Source organism: Amphiura filiformis, unplaced genomic scaffold (genome assembly GCF_039555335.1).
Source record: "Amphiura filiformis unplaced genomic scaffold, Afil_fr2py scaffold_35, whole genome shotgun sequence".
Taxonomy (NCBI): Eukaryota; Metazoa; Echinodermata; class Ophiuroidea; order Amphilepidida; family Amphiuridae; genus Amphiura; species Amphiura filiformis.
In genome coordinates, this window is record NW_027305499.1 from 1,008,625 (window position 1) to 1,030,333 (window position 21,709).

At 35.3% G+C, this 21,709-nt stretch overlaps 2 protein-coding genes across 2 annotated transcripts in view; one reads left to right on the forward strand and one right to left on the reverse strand.

Moving 5' to 3' along the window:
• Positions 1 to 4,355: 4,355 nt before the first annotated feature.
• The window catches only part of LOC140143986 (D-beta-hydroxybutyrate dehydrogenase, mitochondrial-like), a 109,461-nt gene continuing 92,107 nt past the window's right edge, over positions 4,356 to 21,709 (reverse strand). Inside the window, exons 2-3 of the mRNA XM_072165817.1 lie at positions 6,663 to 6,815; positions 4,356 to 4,955 (exon numbers count right to left, since the gene is read on the reverse strand). Of these exons, the coding sequence (XP_072021918.1) occupies positions 4,486 to 4,955; positions 6,663 to 6,753 (561 nt within the window). The 5' untranslated portion in view covers positions 6,754 to 6,815 and the 3' untranslated portion in view covers positions 4,356 to 4,485. The remainder of the gene's footprint in view (positions 4,956 to 6,662; positions 6,816 to 21,709) is intronic.
• Positions 18,089 to 21,709, forward strand: part of LOC140143975 (sacsin-like) — a 28,677-nt gene continuing 25,056 nt past the window's right edge. Inside the window, 1 exon segment of the mRNA XM_072165808.1 lies at positions 18,089 to 18,188. The gene's annotated coding sequence lies outside the window, so the exon portion shown is untranslated.

Below are 21,709 nucleotides of genomic sequence, written 5' to 3' on the forward strand. Positions count from 1 at the left end.
ATTTGCTGGGACACTTTCATAGTTCAAAGATCCTCCCCGCACCCCTTATTCAATGTTGTATACCAAACGCCTCATTTTTTAAATGGCCTATATTTTTGCTCCAACATTGGTTGGTGGGGAGGAGGATTCGAAATAGGTTGGAAACTATACAAATAAAATATCACATGGTGAACTTCATATGACCGGTTTTATTGAACAGAGGGCGCGAAATATGAACAAGTGTCCCAGGAAATTTGCACTTGATTGTATTGAAGAAGACAAAAATAATCTATTACTTTCAGTAAAATTACCATAACTCGCAAACGCGTTGCTCGATTGACATGATTTTTTCACTAATTTAAAACAAATAACATTGCGCATATTTTGGTTACTTTAATTGTCATTTTTGTCAAACTAAATATTTTTAGGTATCAAAACGCTGCAATATATGCATTATTTAAGGCATATTTGACACATGATTGCTATTATAAGCGCATTATCTCAAAATTCACTTTTAAAACAATTTAAAACTAATCAAAATTAAATCATATTGGAAATATAGAGTACAATCAGTTAAAAATACCTACTGAAATAACAAAAAAAATCATAAAACAAAACAATTGTTTCCCTTTAGTTCGAACTCGAGATCTCGGTGTCGAGAAGCAAAGCCAGTAACTATATGCCACCGGGAGACTGATGACAATTGCACTCGATTTCAGCGTATTTAATCCTATCATTGCAATGCTACTGTATTGTGTTATCGAGCTTCGATCCAATGAAATCATTCATTAAAACTCATGTTTTGGTCGTATTCAGCATTTATCTAACGTATATTTTGAATATACACGGTCACATTATACGTACCTTCCTAACTTTGATATGTTTATTGGTAATTATTCCTCCATTTAAGCCAAATGAGCACGGTCTACCATAATGTTAAATAAATATATATTACTTTTTAAGTTATATTATTCTGGTAGACCGTTATTGCGTCATTAATTCTTGTTATCCTTGTTATAAATAAATTCGCATGAATAACAACAGCTCAACCATAGTGTAGTGGTTTGCTTACTGCCTTCTGATTATGAGGGCTACGGTTCGAAGCTCATTGTCGCCGATATGTTTACTTTTAAATCCTGCTCTTTATCTCTTTTTTTACAAGCCGACGACGAATGTCGGCTTGTTCTGTCTCTTCTCAATTCTTCTTCTTCTTCTTTCTTCTTTTTCTTCTTTCTTCTGGCAACCATAATCAACTGCATGAAGCTCCGCAAGGGATTGACAGATTTCAACCAAAGTTGACCCAAATGACCATTGGGCTAGGCCAAATCTTCCATTTGACTTTGACCTCGCTGTGACCTTTGACCTAGCTATAATGGTCAAAAATGTGATTTCACAAAAAATGCTACTCCTTCCACAAATTTCATGCGATGAGGACATGGTTATATCATGTGACTCGACTTTAGTCGGTGTCTATAGGGTGTGCTCAGATAAGGGGTCAAAGGTCATTAAGGGGTCATTTCCGGTCAAAGTTTAAAAAATATTCAAAAAATCACTGTCTTTACAAATTACATAGCAGAGAGTCGCCATTAGCACACATGCATTGCTACTAGCCAAGGTCTTTAGGATGCCTACAGTTTTGGGGTCAAAGGTCATTAAGGGGTTACTTCCGGTCAAAAACCAAAATTATCAAAAATGTTCAAAATTTTTTATCTCAAAATGTAAACAGACCAGAATAATATAACCAACATACATGAATTAGTGTTCCCTGATGTATGCATGGTATTTTTATTTTGGGGGTCAAAGGTCATTAAGGGGTCACTTCCTGTTTTTAGCTGAATAACTTTAAGAATTTTTATCTCAAGAACTGAACATGTTAGAAGTTTTTAATTAAAATTGGAACAATGCATTTTGTCGGTGTACATAAGGGTTTTTTTTCATTGAGGTCAAAGGTCATTAAGGGGGTCAAAAGGTCAATCAAAAATTTAAAAAAATCAAAATCCATGTATAAGTTCCGATTAAGCTGAAATTGACCAGGAATATTTCTTATGACATCCTAAGCACAATGCAATAGCAGTTGACCCCATCCGTGACCCAGGGGTCAAGTTATAGGGGTCAAATTGCGGCTTGTATTCAGCGTCTGTTGACTCTAGTTATTTTTGAATACCAATAATAAGCACATTTAAAATGTGTAATTGTATATAACTGTATATACACTTTTTGGCATGGCATTGTTACGTTGAATTAGCGTGTCTGTGATGGGTAGTTGAAGGCCTATATTAAAGAGTTTAACGTGCATTCCGATAATAGCATTTGAAATAGGGTAATGAATTTGAAAGATCAATGATGAGACAAACATCATGATTCTGTTCTATTTATTTCTATATTTTCTTAATTTCTTATTTGGTTTGCTTTTATTATGTTTGTAAATTCTACCAAAGGAGAATTTATATGTCCACTCTAATATAAGCAATCAATGTGTCAAATATTCCTTGAAAAATGCATGCATTGCAGGGTTTGATATTCAAAAAATGTTTATTTTAATAAATGTTTTAAAATTGGCTAATCGTGTAATGCATAATGAAATTATCTTGACATCACTGAAAAATTATGAAAATCGAGCAACGCGTTCGAGAGTTATGGCGATTTTATTGATATTAATAGATTATTTTTCGCATCCCCTATACATGTATTGAAGAAGACAAAAAATAATCCATTACTTTCAGTAAAATTACCATAACTCGCAAACGCGTTGCTCGATTGACATGATTTTTTCACTAATTTAAAACAAATAACATTGCGCATATTTTCGTTACTTTAATTGTCATTTTTTTTCAAACTAAATATTTTTAGGTATCAAAACGCTGCAATATATGCATTATTTAAGGCATATTTGACACATGATTGCTATTATAAGCGCATTATCTCAAAATTCACTTTTAAAACAATTTAAAACTAATCAAAATTAAATCATATTGGAAATATAGAGTACAATCAGTTAAAAATACCTACTGAAATAACAAAAAAAATCATAAAACAAAACAATTGTTTCCCTTTAGTTCGAACTCGAGATCTCGGGGGCGAGAAGCAAAGCCAGTAACTATATGCCACCGGGAGACTGATGACAATTGCACTCGATTTCAGCGTATTTAATCCTATCATTGCAATGCTACTGTATTGTGTTATCGAGCTTCGATCCAATGAAATCATTCATTAAAACTCATGTTTTGGTCGTATTCAGCATTTATCTAACGTATATTTTGAATATACACGGTCACATTATACGTACCTTCCTAACTTTGATATGTTTATTGGTAATTATTCCTCCATTTAAGCCAAATGAGCACGGTCTACCATAATGTTAAATAAATATATATTACTTTTTAAGTTATATTATTCTGGTAGACCGTTATTGCGTCATTAATTCTTGTTATCCTTGTTATAAATAAATTCGCATGAATAACAACAGCTCAACCATAGTGTAGTGGTTTGCTTACTGCCTTCTGATCATGAGGGCTACGGTTCGAAGCTCATTGTCGCCGATATGTTTACTTTTAAATCCTGCTCTTTATCTCTTTTTTATTTTTTAATACCAATAATAAGCACATTCAAAATGTGTAATTGTATATAACTGTATATACACTTTTTTGCATGGCATTGTTACGTTGAATTAGCGTGTCTGTGATGGGTAGTTGAAGGCCTATATTAAAGAGTTTAACGTGCATTCCGATAATAGCATTTGAAATAGGGTAATGAATTTGAAAGATCAATGATGAGACAAACATCATGATTCTGTTCTATTTATTTCTATATTTTCTTAATTTCTTATTTGGTTTGCTTTTATTATGTTTGTAAATTCTACCAAAGGAGAATTTATATGTCCACTCTAATATAAGCAATCAATGTGTCAAATATTCCTTGAAAAATGCATGCATTGCAGGGTTTGATATTCAAAAAAATGTTTATTTTAATAAATGTTTTAAAAATTGGCTAATCGTGTAATGCATAATGAAATTATCTTGACATCACTGAAAAAATTATGAAAATCGAGCAACGCGTTCGAGAGTTATGGCGATTTTATTGATATTAATAGATTATTTTTCGCATCCCCTATACAATCAAGTGCAAATTTGCTGGGACACTTTCATAGTTCAATGACCTCCCTGCACCCCTTATTCAATGTTGTATACCAAACGCCTCATTTTTTAAATGGCCTATATTTTGCTCCAACATTGGTTGGTGGGGAGGAGGATTCGAAATAGGTTGGAAACTATACAAATAAAATATCACATGGTGAACTTCATATGACCGGTTTTATTGAACAGAGGGCGCGAAATATGAACAAGTGTCCCAGGGAAATTTGCACTTGATTGTAGTTCGCGTCTGAAATTCTGACAACTAGACAGAAAATGCCGTACTGCGCAGGTCGGCAACCAATCACTGCGCGCCTTTACCTTGACGTCAGACGCAAACTAGTCTTTTTTATCTCTGTCTTTCATTATATATCTTTCACAAATTATATATAAAGTCTGATAGTTCATGCGGAAAGTGAGTCATTACAAAAGACAAAACATGTTCATCAAACGTTTTAGGACAGTATCGTATTCTTGGTTTCTTATCAAACAGCGCCTTCTCGATACAATTTATAACCGGAGTCATTTCTTTGCACCCTCCAGTTACGAAGTTTTCCATCTTTCTAGCATAGTCGTCAAAGCGTTGTCTCCCGTAATCCTGTTGTATTGATTCTGGCATATTGTCCCACATTTTGGACGCTAGAGTTTGTACCTTCTCCTTAGTGAAGATTCCGGTAGCGCTAACAAAGTTTCCTGGTTCGATGGTACTAACACGGACGTTCCATTGCTTCATTTCAAGCCTGAGGCACTGCGTAAAGCCTTCCATTGCGTGTTTTGATGCTACGTAGCATGAGCGTCCTACAGTGGCCTTACGCCCTAGTATACTGGTTGTGTTGAGTATGCGACCTGAAAGGCAGTAAAATGTTTTGGATATAAAGCATGTTATTGTTTGGGATATAAAGAACGTCAACCAAAAAAATTAATACTGATTTTAAATACTATGAAATATTCATAAATGTTTTAGATTTGTATCAGTTTCTAACCGGTTTCAATTGGGGGTTGGTAACGTTGGCAATATCCCGAAGAATAATTTTTAATAGAGAGGCGATTTCCAAACGTGATCCTTACGTACCCTCGTCTATCTATTCAAAATCACTCTCCTGATACGGAGCGAGGTCGCTTATTAGCCAGTATTGAAGATTTTGCACGTACAAAATGAACGTGCGGATGGCGTAGAAAATGCACACACACAAAATCCAAAACTTTTTAATTTTACAATATATTAAAGACATTCAAGGATATTGAACATACGAAGGAAAGTATTATTTTGTTTGATTGTTATAATAAAGCAAGAGTGAAGTGTGAATATTTGACTTCATTCATACGTTCGATCGGTTTATACATGTACGTATTATTTCATTCATACATTCGATCGGTTCATACGTACAGCTTGTCAAAATAAATGCGTGTGAGATTGGCCGTATAAAAAAGAGATTGTGATTTGCACCTTTGATACAAAAGCACGGAGTATACGCACGGTAGTTGACAAGTTTTGTACAGAGTCTCGACGGAATGCAGCGCGACTAATTTTCACAACGGAAATTAAAGTATCATTTTGAAAATAAAGTCATGATAAAAAAAAATATGCATGAAGTGGCCCTTAATCTATCGAAATATTAAATTTTTTGCAATCATAATATTAGGGAAGCGCTGAAAAACAATTAATTTCAAGCGGCATGTTAGTCCTGTTTTACAATCAAATTCACACTGAATTAAAAGTGTTAATATTCGCTGTCGTAAACGTGACGTCACATTAGTGACCCCGGAGCGTTAACATAGCGACTGGATCACGCGTTCATGAGAACCACAATAGCAGTATATATGTATGGAATTTATAGATCAAATTTTAAATTACCAGTCATATTTAAGACCTGCAAACTCATGATTTCAGAAGAAAAAAACATCTTGCAAAAGTTTACTAGGCAGTGAAACACATAAGAAATGGCTAAAACTTGATTTTCAAACAGCAGAACATTGACGTGTACAGCATTGTCATGCAAACCGCTTGATCCATCACTACGGAAGTAGTTGTGACCTCGGCAGGAAGTGACGTCGGTCTACGACAGCGAATAGAGACCGCTTAGAAACATGTAAAGGCGCCCTTCTGTGACCAAGCATTTGAGGTCACAAGAGGGCCGAACGCCGTATGCAAAATCGTTGGTTGAGTATGTAGAGCCTCATGCGATACACACACGCACGTATTGATGCACGTATGAACGCACGTATTGATGCACGTATGAACGCACATACCGCGTATGGAACATCGCAATCTCTCTAATGTCTCCGACTATGCTGATGGCTGACGTGAAAGCGGAAATAAGCGCTCATTGGAAGTTATGAGGGTAATGTCACTTTTAACCCAAGTTTATTTATATGTAGCCCATGTACTCCATTCATAAGCACGTATATATAGCGCGAGAATTTATTACTTGATTAATTAGCACTCAATAGTTTCATTTTATACACAGTTTTCACAATCATCCTCATCAGCATCGTCTCATCATTATTTATATGATTAATGGGACAACATTTTCTGTTTAAGCGACCACTTACCTTCGGCTTTTCTAATCAATGGTAGAAATGTTCTGATCACCCGGATTCCACCAAACAAGTTGACCTCTGTAACCTTTTTATAGTCCTCCATACTACACCACTCAATTAAGCCATAGTTAGCCAAACCTGCATTGTTAACAACGCCCCATAGACCTTTTAAAAAGAAAAAAAAGACAATGTTAAACAATGGTATCTAAGAAATGATACTGAGCCGAATAACAGGTTGTTAATAATCCGATTGATAAAGAAGACTGCCACCCCCACCCCCGCGGGAATATGTTTACAAGAAACATAAACATTTAAACACTTACATGTTCGTTCGTTCCAAATAATGCTACCCGTGACGTGTTATTTTATTCAAACATTGAACAAAAAATCAGGTGACTGACGGATATCGAAGATTAAAACTGTAACCATGGTGACTCGAATGAAAACGTCAGAGATTTGCCATTTTATCCTTCAACCGCTCGGCCTCAGAAAACCGCGATACAGCGAGGCATGAAAATACAATAAACCCCTCAAATAAAGAAATTCCGTAACTATGTAACCCGTCCTACACCAAAACCTGATCTTGTTATGACAACTTGATTGATAAGTTCGTTTGCGGAATCTTGTTAACTCCAATTTGATACCAAATTTACTACCAAACACTTTAAATTGACGAAAATTGATACCAGTAAATGACCATCAGTGCATTTTCAAAAGTTGCAAATCAAAACGATGCACGCGGTCGAAATTGCTAAGCGTGGTCAAACTTGCATGTGTTGTTGTTGTTGCCAACAGTTGACTAACCCTAACACCTAACCCTGCTTTTTGATATCGGAAGTTAAAGAAGATACGAAAAAGGAGAGAAGATGAACAAAGAAGCCACTTGGCACCCCCGGGATTCGAACCTTAGACCCCCCGCATGCCAAGCACACGATCACGGACTACAGCAGTACTCGCCATACAGTTAGAACGCTGGACAACCGATTCTTTAGAAATGCATAGTCGCGCTAAAAGTCGATCGACACATGTTAAAATCAGCACAAATTCAGATATACACCGTTTTGCTATGAAATTAATTTTCTCGGTCAAATATAAAGCAATATTTTTATTTCTTCAGTAATGTCAGTTAAAAACATAGTGCTTGCTTGGATATACATTTTTTTTTTTAATCCTGGTGTTAAAATTAGGTATGAAATTGTGTCGTTTAGTGTAAGATTTTTGAATTTTATAGGCCTTATATCCGTCCACGAGCTTTTTTCGGAATTCATTTTTTAGCGTTTCAAACTAATATAATTCGCTAAGGAAGATATTTCCCACCTCTGTAAAGCACATCGTGTGGGTCTATCTATTATTGTTTTGTCAGAATTTCCGTTTTGATTTCACCTTTTTTCACGTCATGCTCCTAAAATCTCAAACTCAGTACTTTATCTCGAAAGCAAGCAGCATAAATAGTCGATAATTCCATTGCTCTAATCCAGGTCTCTTCTGCATTGAAAGCAAGGATTACTCGACGGGCGATTTTGTAGCCCAAATCTCCCATTTGGGTGCTTTGGTAAATTAAAGTGAATTTTTGATATTTGCTTCCGTGATCATGGTGATAGCCTGCAATGGCAAATTATGGTTTCCATGATTATGTCGACCATTTGTCTGTTTGTTTGTTTACCTAGGTTAGTCCGTATTAAGAGACGCACGTTGTACTGTCTAAACCTAGAAAAATTAGTGTGTTATTATAGGGGATTTTAATTTTCTGTCCCTCCTATCTCCAGGTGAATTTTGTATGCACCCACAATATTGAAGTTCTGGCAACACTGTAGCCAGGCCGGTCTTCATATGGCACCCAGGGATATCTATTTACAATGCCTCGGATTTCACGCCTTGATTTTGAAAAATTTTCAGCCGGCAGTAAAAATGGTGAAATCAAAACGGAAATTCTGACAAAACTATGATATATCGCTCACGGTGATGTGCGTTAGAAAGTTGGGAAAAATCCTTCGTTAGCCAACTGTATTACTTTGAAAAGCTAAAAGGTTGATCCAAAAAAAGGCTCGCGGGCAGAGTTGAAGCCTATCAAAATCGAAAATCTTACACTAAATGACTGAATTTCACGCCTAAGTTTAACACTAGGATTTGAAAAAAAATACAGTATCAAGCATTACAGTTTTTCCTGACATTTACTGAAAAAATGAAAATTATTGCTTTTCATTTGGCCGAGAAAACAAATTTACACTGAAAAACTCAAAATTTTGTTCATTTGAATACCAAATTCGATCGTTTGTATTGCCTCATTAAATGACTGAGTGAGCCTTGCAGAACAAAAGAATCGGTTGTCCTGCGTTGAGACTGCATACGCCAAGTGTTTCTAGAATGCTGCTAAAATTAGAAAAATGTTAATGCTAATTTATTGCACATTCTAGGGAAGCGTGGTTACCTTTTTGAAATCGCCGAGTGGGAGGGTTTTCAATGAAACATTTTTTGGTTAAAACTGAAGCATCGTCTGTATAAAAGAAAATATGAATATTAACTGCACATCATATATAACGATTCGTGATAACCAACCCAGCAAACACAAAAACGTTTTAAAAACGTTTTAAATAAGTTATATTTTGGCTTTTGGTTTAGGTAAAAACGTTTTAATAACATTAAAATGTCGGGTTATATAAAGGTCATGATAACGTTTTAAAACGTTTTGTATGAAAACACACTACAACAATATTTTAAATGTTTTCAAAAAATGTTATCGTAAACTATTTTTGCAAACATTTTTGCCAAATATTGTGTCAATACTTAAATAACATTATGTTAAAATATTTGAACCCAGCAAACACAAAAATGTTCTTAAAATGTTTTTTTCAAAACCTTTTAATAACATTTAAATGTCGGGTTATATAAAGGTCATGAAAACGTTTTTAAAACGTTATTGAAAATATTTTGGGCAAACATTTTTCGTCAAATATTATTTCAACCCCAAAATAACATTCTGTTTAAAATGTTTTGTATCAAGTTTTCAAGAATGTTTTTGGGATGTTATTAAAACGTTTTTATAACCTTTATATAACCCGACATTTAAACGTTTTCTGTAAAACATTTTTGTTTGCTGAGCAGTAGATTATCAAAAAATGTTGTTTAAGGTTATGAAAACGTTTTATACTCTTAATATACCCTTTATATAACCCGACATTTAAACGTTTTCTGACAACCTTTTATAACCTTTTGCGAATGATGTCGAAAACGTTTTGTGTTTGCTGGGAATTGTGGCACATTTGATGTCGTTTAAGAGCCAGAGAATTTTAGTTTTAATTTTATATACGCCAAATATTTTTTTAATTTAGTGAGAATGACGATAGAAAAAAAACGTTGAATATTCTATGTAAAAATTACATTAGACCCCGCCAAAGATTACTGTTTCGTTTTTATGGTAATCTAGTCTTTTATTTCCTGAAATAAAATTTGAGGTCTAATGTGGATTTTTTTATATAAATGATAAAAACATCGACGTGTATACAAGAAAAATGGTAGACTCCATAATTATACTGACCCACATGTATTATAGGACTACGACGTGGCCGGAGACTCAAAATCTATCTAATGTATTGTGCATGTATACTATTAATAGAGGCTCATTTATTGTCGGATTTTTGTATGTAGAACACGCAGTTATCAACAATTGAGCGCTATTAATACACATTAATGTTTTTAAGCAAATTCCAAAATATGGTACGTTTTCTGTCTTTGCTTGTCACGTGGAAAGCCTACGTTGAAGTTGCGATTATATGTTCAAAAAAGTTTCAAGATGGATACCAACAAGTCATGTGGCCGAGCGGTCTAAGGCGCTAGGCTCATTCAGAAGGCTCATTAGCTGTGCGGCGTGAGTTCGAGCCCCACCTCTGCCGAACTAAATTTCCCTTTAAATTTTCCTTTAATATATTGTAAAATTAACAAGTTTTGGATTTTGTGTGTCTGCGCATATTCTACGTCGTCCGCACGTTCATACATGTATTATGTTAGGGAAATGTGGCTGGGAGAATTTATGTATGACGAAGAGTGGTGTGATCACGGAGTACGGACCGGTAGCTACACGGGTAACGCTGCCCCGGGCAGCCATTCCGTGAGCATTTGACCGAGGGTGATTGCGTCATCGCAGACCCTGGGATTCAGGCATGTGTAGTGGTTTTCATCGTGGTATTTATGGGTGTTATGGTTAACATAGGCTTTAATCTGGAAAAATACGTCTTATCTAAGGAATATACACAGATCATTTGGAATAATTCTAAAATCTGTTGTTAAAAGCTGTGTTCCGAAATATATGGGAAAAATGGTTTAGCAAGGGGACAGAGACGTTTTGGACCTTAATAAGAGGCCGGCGCGATTTAATAACAAATTGATGAACTATTGATGTACTACTCCTTAGTTTTCAAGTCATTTCTATTTAAAATGCTCTTTCTGAGGTATTATACTACCATTAGCCGGTCTACTCATATGAATTTGCCCCCCCCCTCCCCGTTCAAATTAAGCTCTTTTTAACAGTTGTTCTGTTCACTGCAACACCCCCTTCTTATGACCTCATTTTTGTTAGATATTTTTAAATAGCTGAAATGTGCAATTATTTGATGTTTTTCATAATATTTTTAAAAATATTACTTATTTTTTATATTTAAAAATGTTACTTGTGTGCAATTATTTTTGTAATTTGATCTTTCTATAAATGTTATTTGATGTTTTTAGACTTTTTAAATCAAATTGTAAAAATCATGTAAATCAGCAGCTTGGCTGCAATGTGTTTTTGAATAAATATATTATACTCAGTCTAAACGCAGGACAACCGATTGTTATTGTTCTGCAAGGCTCACTCAGTCATTTAATAAGGCAATACAAACGATCGAATTTGGTATTCAAATGAACAAAATTTTGAGTTACACCTTTTCAGTGTAAAATTTTTTTTTCTCGGCCAAATGAAAAGCAATAATTTTCATTTTTCAGTAAATGTCAGGAAAAACTGTAATGCTTGATACTGTATTTTTTTCAAATCTTAGTGTTAAACTTAGTCGTGAAATTCAGTCATTTAGTGTAAGATTTTCGATTTTGATAGGCTTCAACTCTGCCCGCGAGCCTTTTTTTGGAGCAACCTTTTAGCTTTTCAAAGTAATATAGTTCGCTAAAGAAGGATTTTTCCCAACTTTCTAACGCACATCACCGTGAGCGATATATCATAGTTTTGTCAGAATTTCCGTTTTGATTCCATAATTTTTGACTACCAGCTGAAAAAATTTCAAATCCACGCGTGAAATACTAGCATTGTGGATCGATATCTCTGGGTGCCCGGCCTGGATACAGTGTTGCCAGAACTTCAATATAGCAAAGAAATTACCTAGTGTTTCAATTGTCATGAAGGTGACTGGGTATAGTGCCTTTTGTTTGTGATTGCTGGCCACCGAAAGTCATAATGAAGCAGCCAAAACAATACAAGGTTAAACATGGAAGTTTATAACAACCTATTATAATGACCTAAAGGAAAAATCATTTATGGCAACAATGAGCCTTGCATTGTAAGTCATGGTTCAAATGTGTTGAGTACCCACCCCACCCCCATAGGCCTACATAATATTACATACCGGTACCTTATAATATTTATATAGCACGGCTATAGCTATATATTTAGAAAGTAGGTCCTATAGCGCTAAATTATGACAAATAGGCCTACACAAACCCGAACGCAATACCCGAACGCACCTTATAATATTTATATAGCACGGCTATGGCTATACATTTAGAAAGTAGGTCCTATAGCGCTAAATTATGACAAATAGGCCTACACAAACCCGAACGCAAGTCTGAAGGGTGTAATGAAAATGCCAACCCGCGATGGGGGGGGGGGGTCATTCAAAATTCACCTGGAGATAGGAGGGACATAAAATTAAAATCCCCTCTAATAACACGCGAATTTTGCTAGGTTTGGATTTTCCCATGGACCTCATCCTAGGTAAATAAACAAACAAACAAATAAACAAACAGACAAAATGGTTTTCATAATCATGGAATCCATAGCAAGGGGGTGACACTAAATTCACGGTTGTTCTATTAGCAACGCAAAATCTATGAAAAATTCAGCTGGTTTACTAGCTAGAAAGTGAGGCCAGTTATCGATCCGTTATAGCTCGTTATGAATAATTCATGTTCGACCCCTTGGATCATGTTAATTGAGTTTGGCAAATAACAACGTTGTTAGTTTTGCGAACTTTGCCAGTTCAATGAGAGTATAGCGCGCCCCCAATACATCTGGGCACAAAACAGGCGAAAACGATCCAGTTTAATGAAATGGCGGACGGGTATTCCCATCAGGCACCAGTGATATGTTTTTTCAAAGAAAGTCTACTAATTTGATATGAAATGACATTTTGCAATAGCAAAGTCAAAATTAGGACTTGCTGTCAATAATATGAAGGAAATATGTGACAGAGGCAAGGTGGTAAATACAACTAGTATTTAAGTTATAATAACCTTTGATACCCGACCTGACCTTCCATCATGGCGCCTTATTCGTCTTTATGATTTCTATTATGCTCTCAAGTAAAATAAAATACCAATCTGCTCTGAGCAGACAATGTTACTTGGCTCCCAGCATGAATTATTGATTTTATACGGAAGTAAAGAAATGCACAGTGTATGTGCATGATGTGCAAGCATACTCCAAATATGTACGGTAAATCTGAATAGTGGTCACATGTTAACATATCATGTGTTCGGGAAATCACGTGGCAACATTTTCAGATTTCAGGCTTGTTTACTAGTTAATTGCCATTTGTACTCTTTATTATTTATCTTTGTTAATTAACATGTATTTTAAATGCTGATAAATCGTGGTTGGCTACCCATGATATCTGTTAAATTCAATGTTTTATGAATATAATTCTACCACGCAGTGGGGGTCACGCAGCAGAATTTCACATCCCCTGACTTAGCTACATTTCGAAGCTCTGCTCTTCAAATTCATGTAAATTTCAAAGTTTATACATTTAATATATTTAATATGATACTAATTTTTGTTATAACCAACTGGTACACGAAATATACTAGCTTATTACCTATACAGAAAGGTGATTATCAGCTTTCACTCAGCAAATTGACATGCCCGGCATATGCAGCCATTCTCCGTCTGGATAACATGACTGTCGCCCTCAATACGTCTGGGCGCAAATTTAAATAACAATACGCTATTTACATATCAATGCGGCCTCATGCTAATTAAAGCTGCCCCATCCAGGAGTTCATCTATGTCCATAGCCCCTATAAATTGAAATTGCAGGCTATCACGGGACAGTCTGCCGCCTGGACAACCAATTCTTTAGAAATGCTTAGTCGCGCTAAAAGTCGATCGATACATGTAAAAATCAGCACAATTCAGAGATACACCTTTTTGCTATGAAATTAATTTTCTCGGTCAAATATAAAGCAATTTTTTTTTCTTCAGTAATGTCAGTTAAAAACTTGGTGCTTGAATATACATTTTTTTTAAATCCTGGTGTTAAAATTAAGCATCAAATTGTGTCTTTTAGTGTGATATTTTTGATTTTTATAGGCCTTGAATTCGCCTGCGAGCTTTTTACGGAATTCATGTTTTAGCGTCTCAAACTAACATAGTTTGCTAAAGAAAGATATTTCCCACCTCTGTAAAGCACATCGTGTGGGTCTATATGTTATAGTTTTGTCAGAATTTCCGTTTTTGTTTTACCCTTTTTCCATTTATGCTCCGAAAATGTCAAACTAAGTAAAAGTAGGCAATGGTGAGTACTTTTATCTCGAGAGCAACCAGCTGAAATAGTCGATATTTCCTTTGTTGTTATCCAGGTCAATTTTTCATTGAAAGCAAATTGCCCGACCAGCGATAAAATCCCCAATTGGGTGTTCTGGTTAAATATGATCAGTAGGAGCGCTATAGGTCTGGGAATTTCTTTGCTATATTGAAGTTCTGGCAACACTATAGCCATGCCGGTATTCCTATACGCTGGCGAAGTTACGTAATAATCGGATTAACTACCATAGCAATAGGTGAAAACAATTTTTGAATATACCGCGCTGCACTGACACGTTCACTCGGTACCTCTGCATTGAACCATATCATGCTGATCACTTGCACCTGTAAGATTAGTATCTTTGAACAGACCAGTATTGTATTCAATCTATGATTGCAGACATACACAGGTGGTTAGTTCAAGCTGCTTGTAGTGCAGCGCGATATGTTCAAAATTGTTTTCACCTATTGCTATGGTAGTTAATCCGATTTATTACGTAACTTCGCCAGCGTATTAAACCCAGGGATATCGATCCAAAATGCTAGTACTAGCCTTTAGATTTCACGTGTTGATTTAGAAATTTTTTCAGCCGACAGTGAAAGATGGTGAAATCAAAACGGAAATTCTGACAAAACTATGATATATAGCTCACGGTGATGTGCTTTAGAAAGTTGGGGAAAATCCTTCATTAGCGAACTATATTACTTTGAAAAGCTAAAAGGTTGATCCAAGAAAAAGCTCGCGGGCCGAGCTGAAGCCTATAAAAATCGAATATCTTACACTAAATGACTGAATTTCAGGCCTAAGTTTAACACCAGGATTTTAAAAAAAATCAGTATCAAGCATTATAGTTTTTCCAGCCATTTACTGAAAAAATGAAAATTATTGCTTTTCATTTGGCTGAGAAAAAATTTTTACACTGAAAAGGTGTAACTCAAAATTTTGCTCATTTCAACACCAATTTCGATCGTTTGTATTGCCTCATTAAATGACTGAGTGAGCCTTGCAGAACAAAAGAATCGGTTGTGCAGGTAGCTGACTGGGGAGCAAATTTCCAAAATTCACCTCATTTACCAGAATTGGGGATTTGGGCTACCAAATCGCTGGTCAGGCAATCCTGATTTTCAATGGAAAAGGGACCTGGTTGACAACAATTGAAATATCGATTATTTCTGCTGGTTGCTCTCGAAATAGAGTACTGAGTTTGACATTTCGGAGCATGAAGGGAAAAAGGGTAAAATAAAAACGGAAATTCTGACAAAAGTATAATATATAGACCCACACGATGTGCTTTACAGAGGTGGGAAATATCTTTCTTTAGCAAACTATATTAGTTTGAGACGCTAAAAAATGAATTCTGTAAAAAGCTCACGGGCGAACTAAAGGCCTATAAAAATCAAAAATATCACACTAAAAGACACAATTTGATGCTTAATTTTAACACCAGGATTTTTAAAAAAATAGTTCATCCAAGCACTATGTTTTTATTCGACATTACTGAAGAAAAAAAAAAAAAAATTTGCTTTATATTTGACCGAGAAAATAAATTTCATAGCAAAAAGGTGTATCTCGGAATTGTGCTGATTTTAACATGTATCGATCGACTTTTAGCGCGACTAAGCAGAACAAAAGAACGGTTGTCCTGCGTTTAGACTGTACCATAGATGAACTCCTGGATGGGGCAGCTTTAATTAGCATGAGGCCGCATTGATATGTAAATAGCGTATTGTTATTTAAATTTGCGCCCAGACGTATTGAGGGCGACAGTCATGTTATCCAGACGGAGAATGGCTGCATATGCCGGGCATGTCAATTTGCTGAGTGAAGGCTGATAATCAACTTTCTGTATAGGTAATAAGCTAGTATATTTCGTGTACCAGTTGGTTATAACAAAAAATTAGTATCATATTAAATATATTAAATGTATAAACTTTGAAATTTACATGAATTTGAAGAGCAGAGCTTCGAAATGTAGCTAAGTCAGGTGATGTGAAATTCTGCTGCGTGACCCCCTCTGCGTGGTAGAATTATATTCATAAAACATTGAATTTAACAGATATCATGGGTAGCCAACCACGATTTATCAGCATTTAAAATATATGTTAATTAACAAAGATAAATAATAAAGAGTACAAATGGCAATTAACTAGTAAACAAGCCTGAAATCTTAAAATGTTGCCACGTGATTTCCCGAACACATGATATGTTAACATGTGACCACTATTCAGATTTACCGTAAATATTTAGAGTATGCTTGCACATCATGCACATACACTGTGCATTTCTTTACTTACGTATAAAATCAATAATTCATGCTGGGAGCCAAGTAACATTGTCTGCTCAGAGCAGATTGGTATTTTATTTTACTTGAGAGCATAATAGAAATACATAAAGACGAATAAAGGCGCCATGATGGAAGGTCAGGTCGGGTATCAAAGGTTATTATAACTTAAATACTACTTGTATTTCCCACCTTGCCTCTGTCACATATTTCCTTCATATTATTGACAGCAAGTCCTAATTTTGACTTTGCTATTGCAAAATGTTATTTCATATCAAATTAGTAGACTTTCTTTGAAAAAACATATCACTGGTGCCTGATGGGAATACCCGTCCGCCATTTCATTAAACTGGATCGTTTTCGCTGTTTTGCGCCCAGATGTATTGGGGGCGCGCTATACTCTCATTGAACAGGCAAAGTTCGCAAAACTAACAACGTTGTTATTTGCCAAACTCAATTAACATGATCCAAGGGTCGAACATGAATTATTCATAACGAGCTATAACGGATCGATAACTGGCCTCACTTTCTAGCTAGTAAACCAGCTGAATTTTTCATAGATTTTGCGTTGCTAATAGAACAACCGTGAATTTAGTGTCACCCCCTTGACTGTACTATGGTTCGTAAAATTAAAAGATCTATTATGTATTGTTCCACAATCTGCACGTGTTGTTTTCGCATGAGCTAAGAATCGATCGCAACAGCGAAAGTTAAACCTGCCGCAACACCTGTTTTGATTTGAGGCAGAGGAATTTTGCGTGAAATTATGATCGATCATATACACTTTCTGAGACGGATCGTGGCCAATATATCACTGTTTCGTAATGGTTATGCATAAACAGTAGTTCATGATTCTATTTTCTGATTTCATATATCTTTCCTTGATAAGTCCCACTAATGGCGGCGTCAGGGGGGGCACGAGGGGCAAATTCCTCCAGCCGGAACTCTTTCTTCCCAGTTGCCACCTAGTAAAAACCCAAAAATTACAAACTTTTACAGCTTTGCCTGTACTGTTCTACTGCTCTATAGCCGCTGTGAGACGTGTTTGCTTATTATCAAAACCGCTAATCATACTAGTATTGCTATTTCATGACATACCTCAAACTTGGGAATCGGACTATCTTGGTTCAGTCCTCAATGTGAGATACAAAGCACGATATGAAATAATCTGACCATGAGTAAATATCAAATTATTATCCGTACTCATAACAACACTTCACCTAAAATCGATTTTACGAAAAATGCTCCCCTGTGCAGAAATATTGCATTAACAACATTGATCCGGGGCTCACGCAATATCAACTCATGCAATTCTAGTCGACTTAAAAGGACGCGACACGTTGGCATTGTAACATTTTACAGTGTGACAGCTACGACGACGCACTGAACACAATATAGTTCTTCTAGTTTTAGCATTCTGCAAGCTATACATGTTGGCACCTTATCTTCACTATGCCGGAGTTGGTACATGTAAGTTTCACATAAATCCCACATAAATGTGTTCAGTTTTCATTAATAAGACATGGTTTTGACATGTTGGAGTCAGGAGTTTTAAATCGGGTACCTTTTGAATACACTCATTTAAAATGATTAATTGTTTTTGACGATGTAAACATATATTGCTCCAAAATTTGGAATGTACATTCGAAGCCGAATTTACTTCTGCGCATTGTGACCTCATTTGCTGCAATGGTCCCAATATTGGTGTCACAGTGTACGTGAAACAGGAGCGTACCCAAAGATTTGAAAGTTGCAGCAAAATCCTATTGCATTGTATTCATTATCCATGGAAGGAAATCTGTTCGGCTCTCACTAAATTATTCTTTTTGTTTCATATATTTGAAGGGGATCAAAACATGTGATAATAACTAGCAATTGTCATTATTCACATCAGTGGTGATTATTCATTTCATGTCAAATTGAAACATGAGGGTTTCAATATTTTTCTGACCATCAAAGTCCTAAATGGCCTACAATTCCAAATTGTCCTTTCAGTGGCAAGGTTAGACTCAACATTTTCTGATTGACAAGTGTTACCCCAGATGTAACCCTATAGACGAATCCAACGAGCCAAGTCATGGTCAGGATTTGGTCGGACATCTTTGGGTAGCCGCTAGCACCAACCTGGTGTTTTGAGCGTCCAATTGTGCAAATAAAAGCCGCCTAACACCTAGAGAAGATGCAAGGACGAGGAGGGTTAGGCCTAATTGAATAATATATATATATAATAGAGATAATTCCGCAGGTAATCCCATCGCATCTATTCATGCTATTGTATGAATAGTATTCATACATGGTCCTTTTGTTCGCAAGTACATCAATGCATAGATACCGCGTGTAGTTAATCCGATTATTATATAAGGTGTAAAACGGGTGATGGAATGTAGTTTAAAATTTCCGCCAGGGCCGAATCATTTCACATTTTGAGTGCATTGTAGCCGACGGCTACCCAACTAAAGGCTGCTAGTCAGGTGTAGGAATGCGTGAATTTAGATTCGTCTATAGGTCTTCCACTTCGTGTGACCTTGTTGGGTACAGAAAATAATGAACTTGTCATGTTTCAATGTGATTAAGCTTATAAGCAATGGACATTCGTACGAATGAATAATAGGGATGACAATTTATTTTTATTGATTATCATATTGTAACCGTACACGACGAATGAGCCGTAAATGTCCTAAATTGTATTCTGAGTTACAGTGTAAAATGTGCATGAAGGTCGTATTCATAGGTACCACAAGTTGGTGCTACATGTATCTCATTTTAATAGTACCAGTCAAACACCTTTTAAACCAATGAACAATCCTATTGTTGAAGTGGATAATACGCTTCTACCTATTGCTATTGAATTCTTAAATAACTCTGGTCTTTGCTTGCTTTGGCTAAATCCTGTTCAAGTGGTGAGTTATAAAGCATTGTATTTTGTCTAGGTACTGTATGTATAACCAACAATTAACAATGAAAGGACATTCCTGAACCTCGTTGACTTGGGGATGATTTGAAATGACCGCCAATTATGACTGTTTGATATCTATTACCAGTAATGTCGAAAAAGAGACACATGTAGAATTTTAAAGCTTACAATATTTCCTAAACAAATATTATGCTTATAATTTGATATTATGAACATTGTTTTAATTATACCGTAAAAATTGCATGCTTTTCTTACATTGTTACTACATTTTGGTCATTTTTTGAGCTTTATGCTGTGTTACACTGTACCATTTTGTTGAAGGAGCAAAGTTCAACAAACCATAACCCCGCCTCTGGGTATCGTTAAAGTCAAATGATATGCCATTTTAAAGCTTATATAATGATATGCCATTTTAAAGCTTATATATATTTTCTAAACACGAAATAAAACTAAATTGACCGGGGTCGAATTGACGGCTCATATGTTCTGACCTCCTCCAAATTCATGAAACAAAAGAAATAAACAAGCCGAAAACATTTCCTTCCGTGGACACTGAATCCCGCACTGAATACACTCTGGCTAATCGGATTTTGCTGCAACTTTCTAATTTTGGGTTACTGTTATTTAAATGTACGCTGTGATATCAATATTGGGGTCATTCAACACATGAGATGTCATAATGCGCAGAAATAAATTCTGCTTCAAATGCATATCCCAACTAACCATCTTTGAGTATACCCAGCAAACACAAAAACGTTTTAAAAACATTTTAAATAAGTTATATTTTGGCTTTTGGTTTAGGTAAAAACGTTTTAACATTAAAATGTTTTAAAACGTTTTGTATGAAAACACACTACAACAATATTTGTAAATGTTTTCAAAAAATGTTATTGTAAACTATTTGTGGAAACATTTTTGCCAAATATTGTGTCAATACTTAAATAACATTATGTTAAAATATTTGAACCCAGCAAACACAGAAATGTTCTTAAAATGTTTTTTTTTTCAAAACCTTTTAATAACATTTAAATGTCGGGTTATATAAAGGTCATGAAAACGTTTTTAAAACGTTATTGAAAATATTTTGGGCAAACATTTTTCGCAAAATATTTTTCAACCCCAAAATAACATTATGTTCAGAATGTTTTGTATCAAGTTTTCAAGAATGTTTTTGGAATGTTATTAAAACGTTTTTATACCCTTTATATAACCCGACATTTAAACGTTTTCTGTAAAAGATTTTTGTTTGCAGAGCAGTAGATTATCAAAAATATGTTTTTAAAGGTTATGAAAACGTTTTATACTCTTAATATACCCTTTATATAACCCGACATTTAAACGTTTTCTGACAACCTTTTATAACCTTTTGCGAATGATATCGAAAACGTTTTGTGTTTGCTGGGTAAATGGTCTTCCATCAAGGGAGAGGGGGAGGGGTAATTTCTTTTTGGTAAATGTTTAGTTACATTACAAGCGTAACACCAGGACATTATTAACACCGAGTTCGAGCAATTGTGTGGGTGTCCTTCCCCTGCTTCCTTTTTTACTTGAAAGCACAGCCGCGATTGGGGTTGTACATTGTTAACCTCGTCTTACTGATTCTTCCCGTAGCACTAAAATATTCCAATAAGCACGAATTCAACCATCCCTTGAGCTCATTTGATTACTTTTATAGTGAAAAAAACTAAAAATAACCACTACTTTAACCATTTTAAAGGTGGACGTTATAAAAATTCGATTAAATCGTGCAGTGATATAAATATTACATGCGGGAAAGCACGGGAAGTAACACATTTTGCCTTTAATAGCTTATATGTTATCTGACTCACTGTAATCAGGCATAACTTAAGAGTACAATGTTCGATTTAAGTGCAATTGAATGCATTTAAATGCCATATGTCCGTAGTTGTGCTTGTGTTAGGCCCTTCAAAATTGATACTGTTTCCCTCCCGCATCCAAAATTGAGAAATGCAAAATATTTAATTATTTTCTTTTTATTTGACATTTTCTCTGTTAAATGACATTTTAATAACATTTATTTGCTACTTTCTTACTTTGATCAGCCTAACTTTGATGC